At 36.6% G+C, this 16,198-nt stretch overlaps 2 protein-coding genes across 5 annotated transcripts; both read right to left on the minus strand.

Annotated features, from left to right (window-relative positions):
• Positions 1 to 914: 914 nt before the first annotated feature.
• On the minus strand, positions 915 to 14,217 carry clcnk (chloride channel K). 2 transcript variants are annotated; one of them, XM_082144745.1, is made up of 20 exons: positions 14,114 to 14,217; positions 13,174 to 13,333; positions 12,920 to 13,051; positions 7,843 to 7,971; positions 7,427 to 7,566; positions 7,259 to 7,336; positions 7,066 to 7,141; positions 6,817 to 6,942; positions 6,524 to 6,608; positions 6,286 to 6,387; positions 5,802 to 5,886; positions 5,540 to 5,704; positions 5,368 to 5,437; positions 4,757 to 4,861; positions 4,416 to 4,632; positions 4,107 to 4,240; positions 3,778 to 3,848; positions 2,172 to 2,252; positions 1,991 to 2,077; positions 915 to 1,851 (listed from the first exon to the last, which is right to left on the minus strand). In XM_082144745.1, the coding sequence occupies exons 2-20, from the start codon at positions 13,328 to 13,330 to the stop codon at positions 1,813 to 1,815; spliced, it is 2,079 nt and encodes a 692-aa protein (XP_082000871.1). In that variant the 5' UTR covers positions 13,331 to 13,333; positions 14,114 to 14,217; the 3' UTR covers positions 915 to 1,812. The 2 variants fall into 2 exon arrangements, with proteins under 2 accessions (XP_082000871.1, XP_082000872.1); XM_082144746.1 differs by lacking the exons at positions 12,920 to 13,051; positions 13,174 to 13,333; positions 14,114 to 14,217 and having other exon boundaries at positions 7,812 to 7,950.
• LOC309480332 (uncharacterized protein) lies at positions 7,980 to 12,666 on the minus strand. Of its 3 annotated transcripts, XM_082144750.1 has the most exons (7): positions 12,597 to 12,666; positions 11,579 to 11,922; positions 11,431 to 11,500; positions 10,818 to 10,986; positions 10,527 to 10,689; positions 8,652 to 8,783; positions 7,980 to 8,614 (listed from the first exon to the last, which is right to left on the minus strand). In XM_082144750.1, exons 2-4 carry the CDS (start codon positions 11,759 to 11,761, stop codon positions 10,925 to 10,927), a joined length of 315 nt encoding a protein of 104 aa, XP_082000876.1. In that variant the 5' UTR covers positions 11,762 to 11,922; positions 12,597 to 12,666; the 3' UTR covers positions 7,980 to 8,614; positions 8,652 to 8,783; positions 10,527 to 10,689; positions 10,818 to 10,924. The 3 variants fall into 3 exon arrangements, 2 of the variants coding, with proteins under 2 accessions (XP_082000876.1, XP_082000875.1); XR_014199588.1 differs by having other exon boundaries at positions 7,980 to 8,783; positions 11,579 to 11,748; positions 12,597 to 12,661; XM_082144749.1 differs by having other exon boundaries at positions 7,980 to 8,783.
• Positions 14,218 to 16,198: the final 1,981 nt, after the last annotated feature.

A 16,198-nucleotide genomic window follows, 5' to 3' on the forward strand; every position in this document is an offset into this window, starting at 1 on the left:
AACAGATATCTCATTTCATTCAAACTCTAGACATGCATATGATATTATACAGGGTCAGTTTCATCAGACCCACCCACAGCGCTTGACAGCAGACGGGTACAATCGGACCCTAAATGTCCCCTTTAGTTTTTTTCTGGTCCCAAAGTGTATGAGTATTCAATAATATATATGCTGTTTTATTGAAAATTGGTGGAGAAATTTTTTTGAGAGAATGAAATTCAGATAATACTTTACTTAAAGCCTTTATGTATAATGCATTTTAGAGGTATTCATAATGTACATTATAATGCATTATATCGTTTCATTAATAACTGTAACCAAAGTTAAAATGCATTATGAATAATCACAGATTTCTTGTTACATCTGAAAGCGTGTTTTAATGCATTATACTTTCTAAAGGTGTATTATAACTGTGGTTACAATTATTCACGAGATCACAATGCATTAAAGGTGCATAATTAATGCAATAAAAATACTTTTATAATGCATTATACACAAATGCTCTAAGTAAAGTGTTAGCAGATATACAAAAAGTGTTGAGGGGCAAAAGGCTGTCGGGGGCAATACTAATATGTGACCCTGGATCACAAAACCAGTCAAAAGTAGCACAGGTATATTTGTGGCAATAACCAACAATACATTGTATAGGCCTAGGTAACAATTATCGATTTTTCTTTTATGCTAAAGAAAATCATTAGGATATTAAGTAAAGATCATGTTCCATGAAGATATTTTGTAAATTTCCTACCGTAAATATATAAAATATATATTTTTTTGTGAGTGAATGCAGCACAATCACGAACATAAATGGACAACTTTAAAGGTGATTTTCTCAATGTTTTGCACCCTCAGATTCCAGATTTTCAAATTGTTGTATCTCGGCCAAATATCGTCCTATTCTAACAAACCATACATCAATGGAAGGCTTATTTATTCAGCTCAAAATATGCATAAGCAGATACATTTGCTATAGCAAGATGTTTTTAAGCAACATTTATGTATAAACATTTAATTGAAATTTTCTCTGCAGCCAACACAATCTCTTTCGTGGCATATTTGACGTTTTGTCTTTTTAAGATGCAATAAAAGGAACTTTGTCAATAATGAAAAATCTTTCCACTTTTTAGATGGTTATTGAATATCTATTGATTTAATCACCTTGACATAAACGGAAAATCATAAATGCATCTTTTGTCTCAAAATATATGTGATAATTTTAGAGATTTTCATTAGTCCTATAAATCTACATTTAAAAAATATATTTAAATATACATTTTAAGGTAGATCAATCTACCTCAAAATTAACCATTTGTCAAGATGTTCAGGAAAGTGTTCTGGTAGTGTTTGTTGCTATTTTTACCTTGGAGAGACTTTCTCCTTGTGGTACCCTATTAAATTGCTGCTTCATTTCATAATAGTTCTTAATTTTTTCACTATCCCCCTGTTTCAGACAAGGCTTAAGATAATCCCAGACTAAAATGCATATTTGAGCTGTTTTTCCTTAAAGCAACTTGCACTGTGATATCTTAAAATATGTCAGTGCCATTGTCTCAAGACTCACACCAGTAATGGGTTTTTCTAGAGCACGTTTATAAAAGGTACTTAAATGTCCTAATTGAACACTAAGGCATAATCCTGGTTTAATCAAAGCCCTGTATGTGAAACCAGGCCTATGCAAAATTATTCATTGATCTCCTCATTATGATCCATGTAAAATCTCCAGCAGATGAAATATTAACTATTATTCTTAAAATGGCAAGCACAAATTGATGACTGTCCTGTATTCTGATGTCTGAGCTGATTGTCCATGCATCAGACTTCCTTTGCCATCTCTTCGATAATTTTCTTCATCTGAAAGTAAAATCACGTGTCATAAGACCGTCCTTTTTGTACATCTAGCTAGTGTGACTGGTGTATTCATCATTATGTTGTTTGTGTTAAGAAGTATGCGTGTGTACATATTTGTCCTTGTGCAGACTGCTCTTATCACCTCTTTCCATGTGACGACTCCACACAGCCGCCCATTCTCCGTTATAAACAGACGCTGCTCACCCGTGACACTCATGATACAATGAGCCTGACAGAACACACACAAACACGCACATAGTAGAGGAACATCTGAACAAAAACATAATGTGAAGGAAACAGTCACCAGTTTATTCTCACTGCACCTGCTTTACGGTGGATTCAGGAGTCAGGTGTAGCCGCACAGGTTGAATAGAACAAACTTCTTCTAGCCGTTTACATGAACCCTGCAAGAAAAAGGATTTAATGATGCTGAGAAGCATGAGCGTCATGTGGCCTATCGGATTTTGAATGTAACGTAAAACAAAAACAAATTATAAACACTTTACAATAAGGTCCCATTAGTTAATGCATCAACTAACAATGACTAATAATTGTTTTACTATATTTATTCATCTTTTTTAATGTTAGTTAATAAAAATACAACTGTTTATTGTTAGTTCATGTCAGGCCCCTTAAATAATATTAACAGATAAAACTTTTGATCTTAGTAATGTATAAGTAAATGTTGAAATTAACACTAAGAATGAACATTAAAGGCTTTGGAAGTACTTTTCATTGTTAGTTCATGTTAACTATTGTATTTAACAAAAGGAACCTTACTGTAAATTGGGTAACACTTTATTTCAGCCCACTTTAGACATTCTACTAACCATAAGAAACTTTGCAATTATATCTCTATTAACCTCTTAGTAGAGTATTAGTAGACTGTCTGCTTAATATTTGCTAACACTTTATTTTTTACATTCTACTGACTATAAGCAACTACGTCAACTTACCGGTATTAATCTAAACCCAAACCCTAACAGTCTAATACAGTTAGTTGATATATAGTTGCAAAGTTACTCATAGTTAGTAGAGTGTCTAAAGTGGACCATCAAAATAAAGTGTAACCATAAATTGTTACCAAAAATGATTGGATAAATAAAAATGTGTTTCATGCTTTTAAAATAAACCCTTTCTTCTTCTGACAATTTGGTCATAATTTTCCAGCTTTTTTCTATAGATCTAAGAAAATGCATAGTGATCATGGACTGTCAAGTTCAACCGCAATTTAGCTTGATTCATTATTTAAAAAAATGACAGTTTCAGATTTGAACCTTGATCTTATTGCATACTAATTGAAAACTGTAACACTAGAGTTTTGGGGTCTGTTCACACAGAACTTTTGCGTTCCACTGCGCAGCTTTTTAATTGCTAAACTTGCACTAGATTGACGTTTTTGATTGTTGTGGCATGTCTCACTGCTTACAGATATATGAAGAACTACGATGTTCAGAAGTTGTAAAAGTTCACCCCAAATTGAAAATTCGATCATCTTTTACTCACTCTCATGTCATTCCAACCCTGTATGACTGACTTGATAATGTGGAAGATTTTTTAAAGAATGTTTCAACTGTTTTTTGCACTTATAATGAAAGCCAGTGGGGTCCAAAACAATAAAACCCATTGAATTTCATTGTATATATAGACAAATAAACCCCCAGTGAGACGAGGTGCGGTGTCATTGGAAAAAATACAGTGGAATGCAAAAACACTTTCTGTGTGAACTGGCCCTAAAATGGCAATGGCAAAACTGACACTGGTGCCACTTAAAAACCAAAAAAGACAAGAACAAAAAAGAAGCCCCAGCTGAGAATCCAGCTTCTGAATTGAAATGCTTTGATTATTCTTTCGTTATTTTTTTATTATTCTTTCAGTAACTTTCAGCGCAATTTCTGTTATGACTCAGCACATTATGGGTTCAATTACCTCATTTCTATGCTCTTGCAGACACTCCCGCAGCTGCGATTTGTTGATTGTTCCCAGGAGAATAGGAGAATCTGGGAGAAAAGAGAAAAAAGTAAATGGCATCGCCTCCGACTGTCGGCCTCATTTCATACAATAGTACTGTCATTGTAAAGTACTGTACTGGAACATTATCTTGAGGGTGCAGTCTTGAGTGTGTCACCTCATCATCAACACACAATCATTTGGCCTTTGGGCCTTATCAGCACACACATTTCACTGGCTTTCACTCTTTTCTGTGTGTTATTAAATTGAGATTGTGTCATTGAGCTGGTGATATTAGTTAGGCTCACCGTGAGAGTCCACCACAGGAACTTCAGTGTCTGTGCTGTCGTTTAGGATGTGCTGCACACTTGTCAGTGTGTCTGTCCTCTTTAGCACGGCTCCCGATGGGATCACAAACTGCTTGATCTGAACATTGGCCAACCTGTGGGAGAGCATTCATGATGAAAACCATTTACTATCCAGCCATCACTACCTTGATGTCTCCCTCCAGAATCTTGTTTTGCACACAAGGCTGTGTCATCTGAAGAAAAATGCAATGTAATTTCAAGTTATAACATGGAGGAGCCTGAAGGCAGACGAGCATATAGTTTACTCACTTTGGACAAGCCCGGATGAGAGATGGCAAGTGCGGGAGCTGTTTAATAAGGGATATGCCATCGTAGAAAGATGGACGGTGCTTTGCACGAGCCACCGCGTTGGATACCAGCGTAGCAACAAGAGCGGGGACAGCGTGAGAGCATTGGCCAGTCATTTCCAGAGCCAATAGGGCAGGGGAGAGTGTGTGTGTCACAGCCCCAGAGAAGGCAGCTGCTCCTGAACACACACATACACAGAATATGACCCCATTAATGCATTTAGACAGGCCTTATCGTCTCTGTGAGCCTGCAGTGTTCATAATCCTCCTTCAGAAAACTGACAGGATAATAAAATTGTTTACCTGCTAGAGCATAGCCGCCCGGGTTTATCAAACTCTTTGTTGATGAGATTCCATCTGAGAGCAGATAGGCCGAGCCCTCGCCTACGAAACGTCCCACTGCAGCACCTAAAACACAGACAATTGCTGTTTCAATGGGCTTCTTAAAAAAAAAACATCTTATGGTCCACTGGATTCATTGAAAACTGTATATGGTTGAACTAATAGATTATAAATTATCACTAACTACATTTTGACAACTACAATACTACATTTTATTTATATATTTTTAAATATATTTCATTTAAAAAAATATATTTTGTCATTGTTATTTATTTTTTTATTACGGTAATTATACAAGTTATTGTTTTAGTATTTTATCCCATTTTATTTTATATGTATTTTATCACATCACATCACATTTATCATTATTATTATCATTTGTATTTTATAATTTGAATTATTATTGTTATTATTTGTTCATTTTTTAAATGTTTCAAAATTGTATCATATTTTAAAATGATTCATATTTGATTTAATATTTTAACTACTATTATACTTTTATTTTATAATAATAATAATATATATATATTTTCCAATTAGCATGATGTAAATCCCATGGTATGAAGACCTACCGTAAACAAATACTGGCATGAAATAGCCAGCAGGTAAAGGCAAAGTACAAGCCACGACCAACAGCCCAACCTTACAGAGAGATGGTAGAAATCATGAAATCTGCTTATGAGAACCTTTTTAAATTCTTCAACAAGCAGCTTATGAACACCATGATAATTATTGCTATTTTACCTTCACAGTAATGAAAAATCCTAGCGTTTGGAAGTAACCTCTGCCGGGTGGGTTCCATGCCTGCCAGAATATGTTCTGAGGCTCAGGCAGGGCAGTGGCATTCTGGGAAACAGTGTACCAGGAAGTGCCATCTAACAGTGAAGTAAGCAGCTGCTTCATTGTGAGCTAGTAGAAAACAAAGAGAAATTTAAAGTAAATACAAAACGAACACCAGAGCACCAAAGTTTTACTGCCAGTATTCCAGAAATAGGCCTATCCTCACCTCAGCAGCAATGAAATGTCCCGCTGAGTGATAAAACGTAAAGCAGGCAAGGAGAAATGCCACAATGGCTGAATAAAGTGACTTTCTGGATATGATTATGAATACAAAACAATGTTAGATCACAATAAATATCTTCAGGGCATCCAATTAAAAGACATATATTTGATGTCAACATACAGTGGGGTCCATAAATCTGAGACTATGATGGAAATATGGGATTAAAAATCTAATTTACAACTGGAAATAAAATATTTTAGGATTGAAGACGTAAATATTTCAAGTTAAACATTTAATTCACACTTTCATTATTCTGATTTCCCAAAAAGAAAGAAAGAAAGTAGAACCATTCCAGCAGTGGTTGTTTGGACCTCATTGTGTGTATATGTATTGTATGTATATGCACACACACACACACACCAAATGAGGACAAGGAAAAGTCTGAAAAAGAATGAAATTGTCTGCTGGAATAAATGTTTCAGCTCACTCGGTTGCCAGAAATCTGCTGATGGTTTTGTTTGTTTTGACAAAACGCAGAGCCCAGCGATGACAAAATAAGTAAATACAGCTGAGAATACTGCAGAACAGCCTGAATCAGAGGAAAACACCATTAGAACAATTACTGCTTCATGAATTTTAATAATATAAACACTGAGATAACAGACATGACTAAGCAATATTTAATTTATGACTGTCTATCGCCAATCTGGCAACTGGGAGCTTACCCAAGCAGAGCGAAAATGAAGATTTCAAAAGGCTGGTAAGGCAGGTCACTAGAGAAGCTGGTTTTAAACAGGGCCTGGATTGTCTCTGTTGACATGGAAAGATTGAATAATTTCTCTCATATATCCTTCTGGCTTCTGGTGGTGTGATACTTTCAGTTGAATCACATTTAAATTCAATCATGCCAATTCATAACTTCCCATAAGAGGCTAACTGATGGTCTTGTGGTGGATGAGATTACTAAGACGCCAGTAGCATCCATTAGGGGGCGCTGTAGGTAATGTAAACCTCTCACCTTGATCTCTACTACAGACAGAGAGCAGCCTGAAGGTGATCGCTCCACAAGCTGCTGCAAAGAAGCAGGGACAGTAATCTCTGACTGAATAATGAGTCCCCATCACCTCTATACTGAACAGAACGCCTATGATGGAAACATTCAGGGAAAGGTCAGGTGACAGACTGTCAAGTGACTGATGAGATACATTAATGACTTTGTGGTTTTTAGTACTAAAGGATATCACGGGCCACGGTGACGTCAACTCACCGCTGATTGGAGCCCCAAAACAGCTCGCAACGCCCACTGCTGACGCCACAACCAGCATTTCTCCTTTAGCTGCTCTCTGTGAATGAACCGAGCCACAAGAGAGTCATTAGTATAAGTAGCCTTCTATACAATTTCCATCTGGTTCTCATGATACAAAATTAAAGAGGGCAGCATGGTTCATTTGTTCAGCTACCTGCTTTCCACCACGACAGGAAACATGCAGGCGATTCATGAACGCACCCACCATGATAGATAAATGGACAAATGGGCCCTATTGAAATGAGTTGTATTGCAAATGGTCAATATACGTCAAATTTATGGTTAAGCTCCACATCCTCATTTGTATATAAGAGGTTCTTACCACTTTGCCAAGAAACACTGTGCTGCCTGAAGCTAGTGTGCATATCAAGCCAAACACTTTAGCAAACAGATTGGAGAGGGACAGATAACCTGGCATGTCTATCCCTAAGAGAATAGCCCTCGCCTCAGGAACACCAGAGCCTGAAGGGTCATGGGTGAAACACATAATGCATGACCAAATCAGTTTGATGTTTTATGTAAGTCAAACCAACAAACAAAGCAGGTGCATTTTTATTTAAAATAGGCCTACACTAAAATTTACATGTGTAAAGCACACTATATTTTAATCATGGATATAAATAATTATAATAAATGAGATTGGATACTACTCTAAATAAGCAATGTATGCAATGATAGCAAAATTATTTTTATTATTATTATTTTACCATGTAAAGATGTGATGAGTATCTAGCTGACCTGCAGAGAATGGGCAGATGCTGTGGGCGAAGCTGGTGGACAGAGCACAGAGGCAGGCTGGGTAAAGCGTCCAGCAGAGGAACTGCAGGAGGCGGTGACCCTTCAGACAACCGTACAGCCATTGGTGAGCTAATAAGAGAGAAGGACATGGACTGAGGTTTAACAGTGTGTGAGAAATAAAAGAGAATCTAAGGTCGTCTGTTTTTGAAAGACCTTGGCCCACACTGTAAAAAATTGTACATGTAAATTAACGGTAAAATACTGGCAGCAGGGTTTCCAGCTGTGTACCGTAATTTTACATTTTCATTACCGTAATCTAAATGACAGCTTTTCTATAATTTAACAGTAAAATACTGGCAGCAGGGTTTCCAGCTTTGTACCGTAATCCTGCAGTTTCATTACTGTATTCTAAGATACATATTCTTTATTAACTTTAATATCTATACTTGTACAAATAAGCTGGTATTGTAATATTTCATTTAGAAGATTTTCCCAAGAAAAAAAAAAACAGCTCAAGAGGGTATTTCTTATAGCACACAATTTATTGACAGTTTAGTGACAAATAATCTGAATGCTTAGAAAAAAAAAAAAAGCAAATCATAACAACTGAACCGCGTCCAATAGAATAAGCAGTCTTTTTGTGTTTTAAAGGCAGCCTTTAAGAAATAGTAAACGGTGCAAATTTATTTTAGTTTAATAAAAGTCAAAACCTGTATTTGGTACAGGAACAGGCCAAGAATGTGCTTGGGGTGCCCATTCCCCTAAAAACAGCCTTTAAGAAATAGTAAATGGTGTGAACATTTTTAAACTTGAATTTAGTTTAATAACAGTCAGTCAATCGAAGTCAAAACCTGGCAAATATTTGGAACAGGAACAGGCCAGGGAGAGGCCAGGAAGAGGCCAGGAATATGCCGTAATCTTCAAACTGATGCAGGTGTAGTCTGAAAGATAAAATAAAAAAATGGGGGGAAAAAACTTTAAATAAATTTGTATGTTGTTTGCTTGAAAATAAAGTGTCAGAAGAACATGTCAAAAAGCAACATAATGCTACACTACAAAAATAATGACTAAGAAGAATTTAGATTAACTTAGAGAGAGTAAATGGGGAGACAGTTTGAGCTTGAAGAAGAGGCGACTGGCTTTTTTTTATTAGCAGCAGCATGGTACAATGATGCCCGTCACAAAAAAAGGGCTTTACTTAACTCTGGGTTATTGTTCTTTCTAAACCCTATTTTTACTCAGGTAAACTTAAGAATCCGCAATATCATAGCCTTTGGGTCATGAGCAGCATTCAAAAATCAATGGCAATGACAAATATGCAAATAAACCCTGGGTATATTATGAGCAATGCTAAACATTAATCAATATAACATAGGATGCTGTTTATCTGGGGTTTAGAAAAGGCCCAGGGTTAAATGGCTAGTTTACCCAAATAATGGAAACTGTCATTAATTACTCATCCTCATGACTTTCCAAACTCGTAACACTTTTGTTTATCTTCGGAAAACAAATGAATATCTTTTAATGAAATCTGAGAACTTTGTCACTCCACGGACAGCCTTCACAGCACTTTCAAGCATCAGAAAGGTAGTAAAGGCATCATTAAAATACTCCATGTGACTCCAGGGTTTAACCTCAATTTTCTGAAGCGAAAAGCCCACACAAAGTATGTTTAACACGCATGCGTCATGGCGCAAGTGTTAATTTTTTTCCCCTGCACACAAAAAGCACTTGCGTTTCTTCATCAAACTGAAGTTAAACCGCTGGAGTCTCCTGGATTACTTTAAAGACCTTAACCCCCGGTTTCACAGACAAGCCTTAAGTTATTCCCAGACCAAAATGCATGTTTGAGCTGTTTTAACTGAAAGAAACTTGCACTGAAATTTCTTAAAATATGTCAGAGCCATTGTTTTGTCTCAAGATGCACACCAGTAAGGGTGTCACGATTCTCCAAATCCTCGATTCGATTACATTTTCGATTCTAAAGTCACGGTTCGATTCGATTCTTGATTTAATTTTTTTTTTTAAAGCACAAGCTATGCCATTTTTAGACTTTTAAGCAATATAATAATATCTGACCTTTGTTTGCAATGTACCACACACTACATTGTCAAATTTAACACGTTTATTAACAACATAATGTAACAATATATCTTCAGTCAATTGGAAACTTAAACAAAATAACCTGCCATCTAATTTCTCTATTGTAACATGATGACATTCAAGTTCACAAAAAAACAAAAAAAAGTTCACTTTTTTTTGCAGTTTCAAGTTGTGGTTAAAGAGGAATATGAAAAGAGAGAAAATTCGTGACACCCTTACACACCAGTAAATGTTTTTTATCTAAGGCATGTTTATAAAAGCTACTTAAATACCCTAATTGAACTAAGGCCTAATCCTGACTTAATCTAAGCCCTGTCTGTGAAACCGGCCCTTAAAGTAGTAGTTTTGTAGGCTGTGTAGACAGAAAGATTTCATTAAAAAGATCTTCATTTCTGAAGATGAACAAGTCTTACGGGTTTGGAAAGACACACTTTAGTAATACATTGTAAAGCACATCTGAAATTAAAATGAAAAGAGCTTTTAGTAGTGTATTGTAAACTGTTCTACAAAAATGCTGGTACTGTAATAACTTTAATGGGAAGCAGGTACATAAATTAGTGTGTATGTGCAAATTTACTTACCTAGATGAAATCCCACTCGAAATCCGCAAGATTTCTCAGTAGAGAGGCAACCTTTGGATTAACTGTGGAAGACTTTTTATTCACCACCTTGCCCGTCTTCTTGGAGACCACCTTGCCTCTGCAGGTCTTTGAGCCTCTTTCTGGGTTTATTCCGACGAAGCGTCTAAAGACAGTTATATAACAAATTACCATTGAATGCAAGAATGATGCATCAAAATTCTTATGAAGATGATTCTGAAAGGTAAAAAAAAAACACAAAAAAACAAAGCAATAAGGACTTAAGTGTCATACCTTTGAAACTCCAATGAGCAACAAGCCTCCTGATACTGCAGGTTGAAGACGTAGTACACGGCAAACAGTGTTGAAAGTGCAGTCAAAAATGATGACTGGACACACTCTCAAATAACACGGCCTTCTAGGCTTATCATCCATCGGACAGCATTTGTCTGCTCTCCCATACCTAAAATAAAAACAGCAAAAACAAACAAACAAAATAAATAAACCAACCATAAATATATAACAACAATAACGAAAACATTGGTGCAACTCATTTAAATATCTGCCTTTGAGAAGACTTCATTGTAAATGGATATGGATAGTTCACCCAAAAATTTTATTCTGTCTTAATTTACTGCTGAACACAAACGAATATATTTGGAAGCATGTTTGTAACCCAACAGTTGTGAGGCACCATTGCTTTCCATAGTAGGAAAAAAATACAACAGTGTGGAGTATTCAAGAGCAAATCAATTTATACAGGTTTGGAACAACATGTGGTTAAGTAAACGATGACAATTTTCATTTTTGGGTGAACTATTCTTTAGCAACTGTATACAATAGAAATGTTTTATTTTATTTTATTGTATCTTCCCCATTTGTCAATGTTTCTTCTTAACATACTAACCCAGTAAAATAAGACGAGGACTTCCAGGTAGAATAAGTTTCTTCTCAACATCAGCTGCAGATGCAGCAACCTGAAGAGGACACAATACACAAATCAGAATACATATCATCACTTAATAAAGTAAAAAAGAAGAAAACTAAATACTCACATCTGCATGCAACACCAGTCCATCTTCATGTTCCTGAAAATGGGACATTAGAAGCTTGATATGCAGGTGTGCCATCTCTGTGTTTTCAGGCTGGGAGTGGGACAGGACATCCTTCACCTTTTCATTCTTTGATTTGCTCTTGAAGTACTCAACGATAGCCTTTCTGCATTCTTTAATGGACATGTCAAAGGCTTTCAGCACATCAATGTCAGTTAGCAACTTGAAGTGGGCACAAATAGACTTCTGATGGAAGAGGTATGGCCACTGGCTCCTAATGTCTTCTACTGAAGGTGCTGGTATGGAATTTAGTTTCTGGAATGTGTCTCACAAATGCAGGTAAAGTACTGCATGTGTGTGAACAAAGTTTGCAAGTAAACATTTTACACTATGGAAGAGCACAATCCAGCTATAAAAACACACACATGTGTGTTTTAACTTTAAGAAACAAGTAAAAATTCAACTTAAGTGAATTTCCTCTGTTATATCGACGACGACGACTTAATGTATGTAACGTTAGTTGGAGCAAATGTATCGAGTGCAAAAGTATGCTGTTAAAATTATTGTGCTCATATACTGGAAAAAAAAAGCCAAAATAATAACACTGACATTTAATAAGTTCATATAACTTCCAATGAGACAGACGTGTGTGCTAAAGAACCTAACGTTAGCTGTTCCACCATCCCCCACAGCGTAAAAAAAAAAACATACCGGCGAAAGGCGGTAAATTAAAAAACCTAACGTTACTTAATACAATAATCCAACGAACGCACTTATTTTACATTTCCCTCTATATTAGGGTAACTTGTACAATGAAAGAACACAAATATGCAAAGCTGCAAGCACGCGCGAGCTCGGAGACGGACACACACACACACACACACACACACACACACACACACGCGCGCGCGCGTTTAACTTTGAGGAACAATACATTTAGCTACATCCACTGTCTTAAAGCACGAAATTAATAAGATTAACAGTGAACACAATTATTTTAGATTCACCCGTGGTCTGGTACCTGTAAATGAGTTTCAACATGAAAGCTGTGCTTCCACCGAGAAAGACGTGTGTCAGTCACTCTTGCCAACTGCCAAAGTGCTCCGTTCGCGGTTCATTCCCTCCCCCACAGATCACGTGCTAATTAACGGTAAGAAACTGTAATTTTAGAAAACGGGTCAGTACTGTAAATTTCTGCTGTAAATTTACAGCATTTTTTTACAGTGCACTCAGCTGCTAGAATGCTTCAGTGCTCCAACAGTTAGCCCAACTGACCCACCTGCATCTGTATGTCTGTACATTTTTTACTAACCATTTTTTAAGTGACAAGGTGGAACTGCTCACCATTCAGCAGCTTGGCCACAGTCATGTCCATGAAGAAGCTCATTAGAGCGGTGATGATCCCTAAGAGGGCATAACAGTACCACTCCATGCTAGCAAAAGACACCAGAACCTTCTTCACATATAGCACACACTCTGCCCAAATGCAAAGCACATAAATCACAGTGGTTAATTATGACAGTTTGAATTTCAGCATTGAGGATTGATAGAGTGAGATCATTGATGACGGGGAGGAAATTGCAAATGATCCGCCTCACCTCTGATGCGTGACCGTGATTGTTGCCAGGGTCTCCATGAATGCTCATTAGAGCTGATTAGCTTTTCCTCCACCGTATCTGGGTCTGTCTTATCTTCATGTGTGCACTGTTCTTCAGTTTCTTCAAGATGCTTTACATTTACACTAATTGCATCCATTGTCTGAAATGCAACATGCATGGTCTTTGTGTCACCATGAAATTAAAATGTACAATTCTTATTTTTTCATGGAATATTGCAGTACTTATTATAAACGCACATCATTATTTAAATTTTTTTTAATGTATGTGTCCTCATAATCTTTAATCAAAATAACGTCCTTCCCTCTTGTGGCCACACCTCTTTTCTGATGATGTGTTTACTGATACGAGGGTGGGACAACCTGTCACTCACATGAGATCCACCAATAGCAAACCACAACGATCCAACAATCCAATCAATTCCAAATGGACAAAATCAAGCGGCTCCCATCCTAAATTTTTTCTTACTCGAGAAGCAGTTTCACTTGGATATAGGGTAACTTACGTCACAATATGGACGAAAAGACTATCGCAACTTCCATTTCATAGTGGCTTTAATGCAATTTTACATCTCTAAATCTCAAAATTATTAAACATCGCTCTGGAATTCTCAATTCTGATTGGCCAATCGTGCCATCCAGTGTTCTGATACTTCACAATTTTCTCCACAATAAAATCATACAATAATTTGAACTCAAATCATTGTTTAATGTCCATGCATTTATTTCTTTGGCATGTAACTTAGCTGTGTAAGACGCGGGATATTTTAATTTCATCGTGGTACTTTTCGACTGACTGCACATTATTCCTAATAACGTCAATAGATAGGCCTAGGCCTAAAAGGTAGTCCCGAAATATTGGAAATGATTTAATGTCAAACTAAAGTCATTTGAAAACTGAAATATAAAGTTAGAGAGCTCACCTTGGCTTTCAGCCTGTTGACTCATTCCAAATGAAAGACCGTTGAGGTCAGTATCGACTCTTTACCCTGGCGTCACCAGATGTAGCTTGAAAGGAAAATTAAGCTTTAACTTATTTATGGCGCACGGCCTCTGCTGCTTTGCCTCTGGGCAGGCACTGAATTGGAACAATGCGAGATTGAAGTTTACTTTTTTGTTTTCTCTGAAATTCATTTTGATCATATCATAGCCTACATAGCTCATTGTGGCCTTAACTTTCAATTAGGCGGTTAATGAAATGACCTGTGATGCGTTATGAACCTTTGTTGTTAAGGCGAGAGAGCAGAGAGTGATAAAACCCATCTGACCTTTAGAATTGTCATCGTCACTCACTCACTTTAATGAGCCCGGACTACATTTCTTAACAGGTGAAAAGAGCAGCATTAATTAAAAAGTGTACCCAGCTTTTCTCATGTATTGCATAATTTAGATAGTGATTGCTCCTTTATTATGGTCTCTATTTGAGCACTGTTTCATATTGCATTAACCTTCATTCAAGGTGAAAGCAATCACACACACACACCAAATCAATGTCACGCACAATAATTGATTCATACAGAATTTCCAAAATCACATAGCTGCGGTGAAAATAGCCTACTTAATTATATAATTTCATTATGCATCAGTGGATTCCATTAAGCTATTTCAGACAATTAAAAACATGAATGCATCATTCTGTTGTATTTTAAAGTCCTATTGTTTCCTACCCTGTGGAATTTATATTATTGTCACGATGACCAGCACTATCTCAGACGATAAATCGATCTTTTCGAACAAACATCAAGATGCATTATTCATTTTCTTGTAGTTCACACACAAAGGCAAACAATAAATCTATTATTGTTGCACATGCTCATATCATTTCCCTATTGTCTAATTTAGCTGAGGGCATGCATGGCCTAATGCTTTAAGTAGCCTATGATGGCACCACTTTCTCTGAAAACACAAAGTAATAGATAACTTGAAACAATTTCTTGTCCTTTGATTTTGGATTCTTTTCTACTTTCTCCCATAATTTGTGACACACCCCTCACTGCAAACTGAGTGACAGAAGGTTTTAGTTTATTTGAAATTTAAAACTCCCTGATCATTTTGGAATTGTTTTATCCCCACTGACAGAACCAATCTGCTACTCGCAAAGCAGTGACTGGTTCACAGGGTGAATATGTGTGAAATGTCACAATAATAATCCTTCCCTTCTTGCCATGACTGATGAGAGGCTACCCTCTGTCATTCTGCATTCTGTTCATTTTCCCTGTCAATTTCCATTCGTTTTTCTCGGATGGGTCCAGACGGCGGTGGTTTTTATAGAATCATGACAGTCGCAAATGCAAAAAGAGAATATATTGACTGAGGGGTATAGATGGCACCAGGCTATTTAAATGCATTTTCTTTCTCATCTCAGCCTTTACTATTGTGTGATTTGTTTTGTTACCATAATTTGAGTCTCTATTTTGTGTTTTTCCTGCTACATTGTTTGTTGCTCTTGTACTTTTTCTTAGTCCCAGCAAAACAAGCCATTCACATTGAGTGACAATGATAACACAAACTCTCTCTGAGCTTCCATGTATGTTTACATATATTGCAGTGGTCCTTGAACCTTTTCAGTCTTGTAACATGCGTACAGTTCTACAAATAGTAATGTATTCACGTATGATACTTATGGAAAATGAACAATGGAAGTCTTAGCTTCTTAACTTAAGCTTTGGTTGAAGTAAATATAAAACTCAATTTCAGCCCATTAAACTGCACACCCTTATGTTGATTCATACTGTTACAAAACCGTCCCCATGAGGGCTGTCCAATGACATCCATAAACTAGCGGAATACTTGTGAGGATATCAAGTGAACTTTCTGAAGTGAACTCACACTAAGCCTGAGGACAAACTGTGCTAGTCGTGATTATACTGTTGACTGATTAAATGCTCTCTCTCTCTCTCTCTCTCTCTCTGTTTTTCTCTTCAGCACAGAATCAAATTAGAAGAGCTGCATTGGTGTCATGACACATGCTGTTAGAAGTAATGTTGAGATTCTCAGATTTAGACAAT

The sequence above is a fragment of the Leuciscus leuciscus genome, assembly GCF_965113295.1.
Source record: "Leuciscus leuciscus genome assembly, chromosome: 18".
NCBI classification, from domain to species: domain Eukaryota; kingdom Metazoa; phylum Chordata; class Actinopteri; order Cypriniformes; family Leuciscidae; genus Leuciscus; species Leuciscus leuciscus.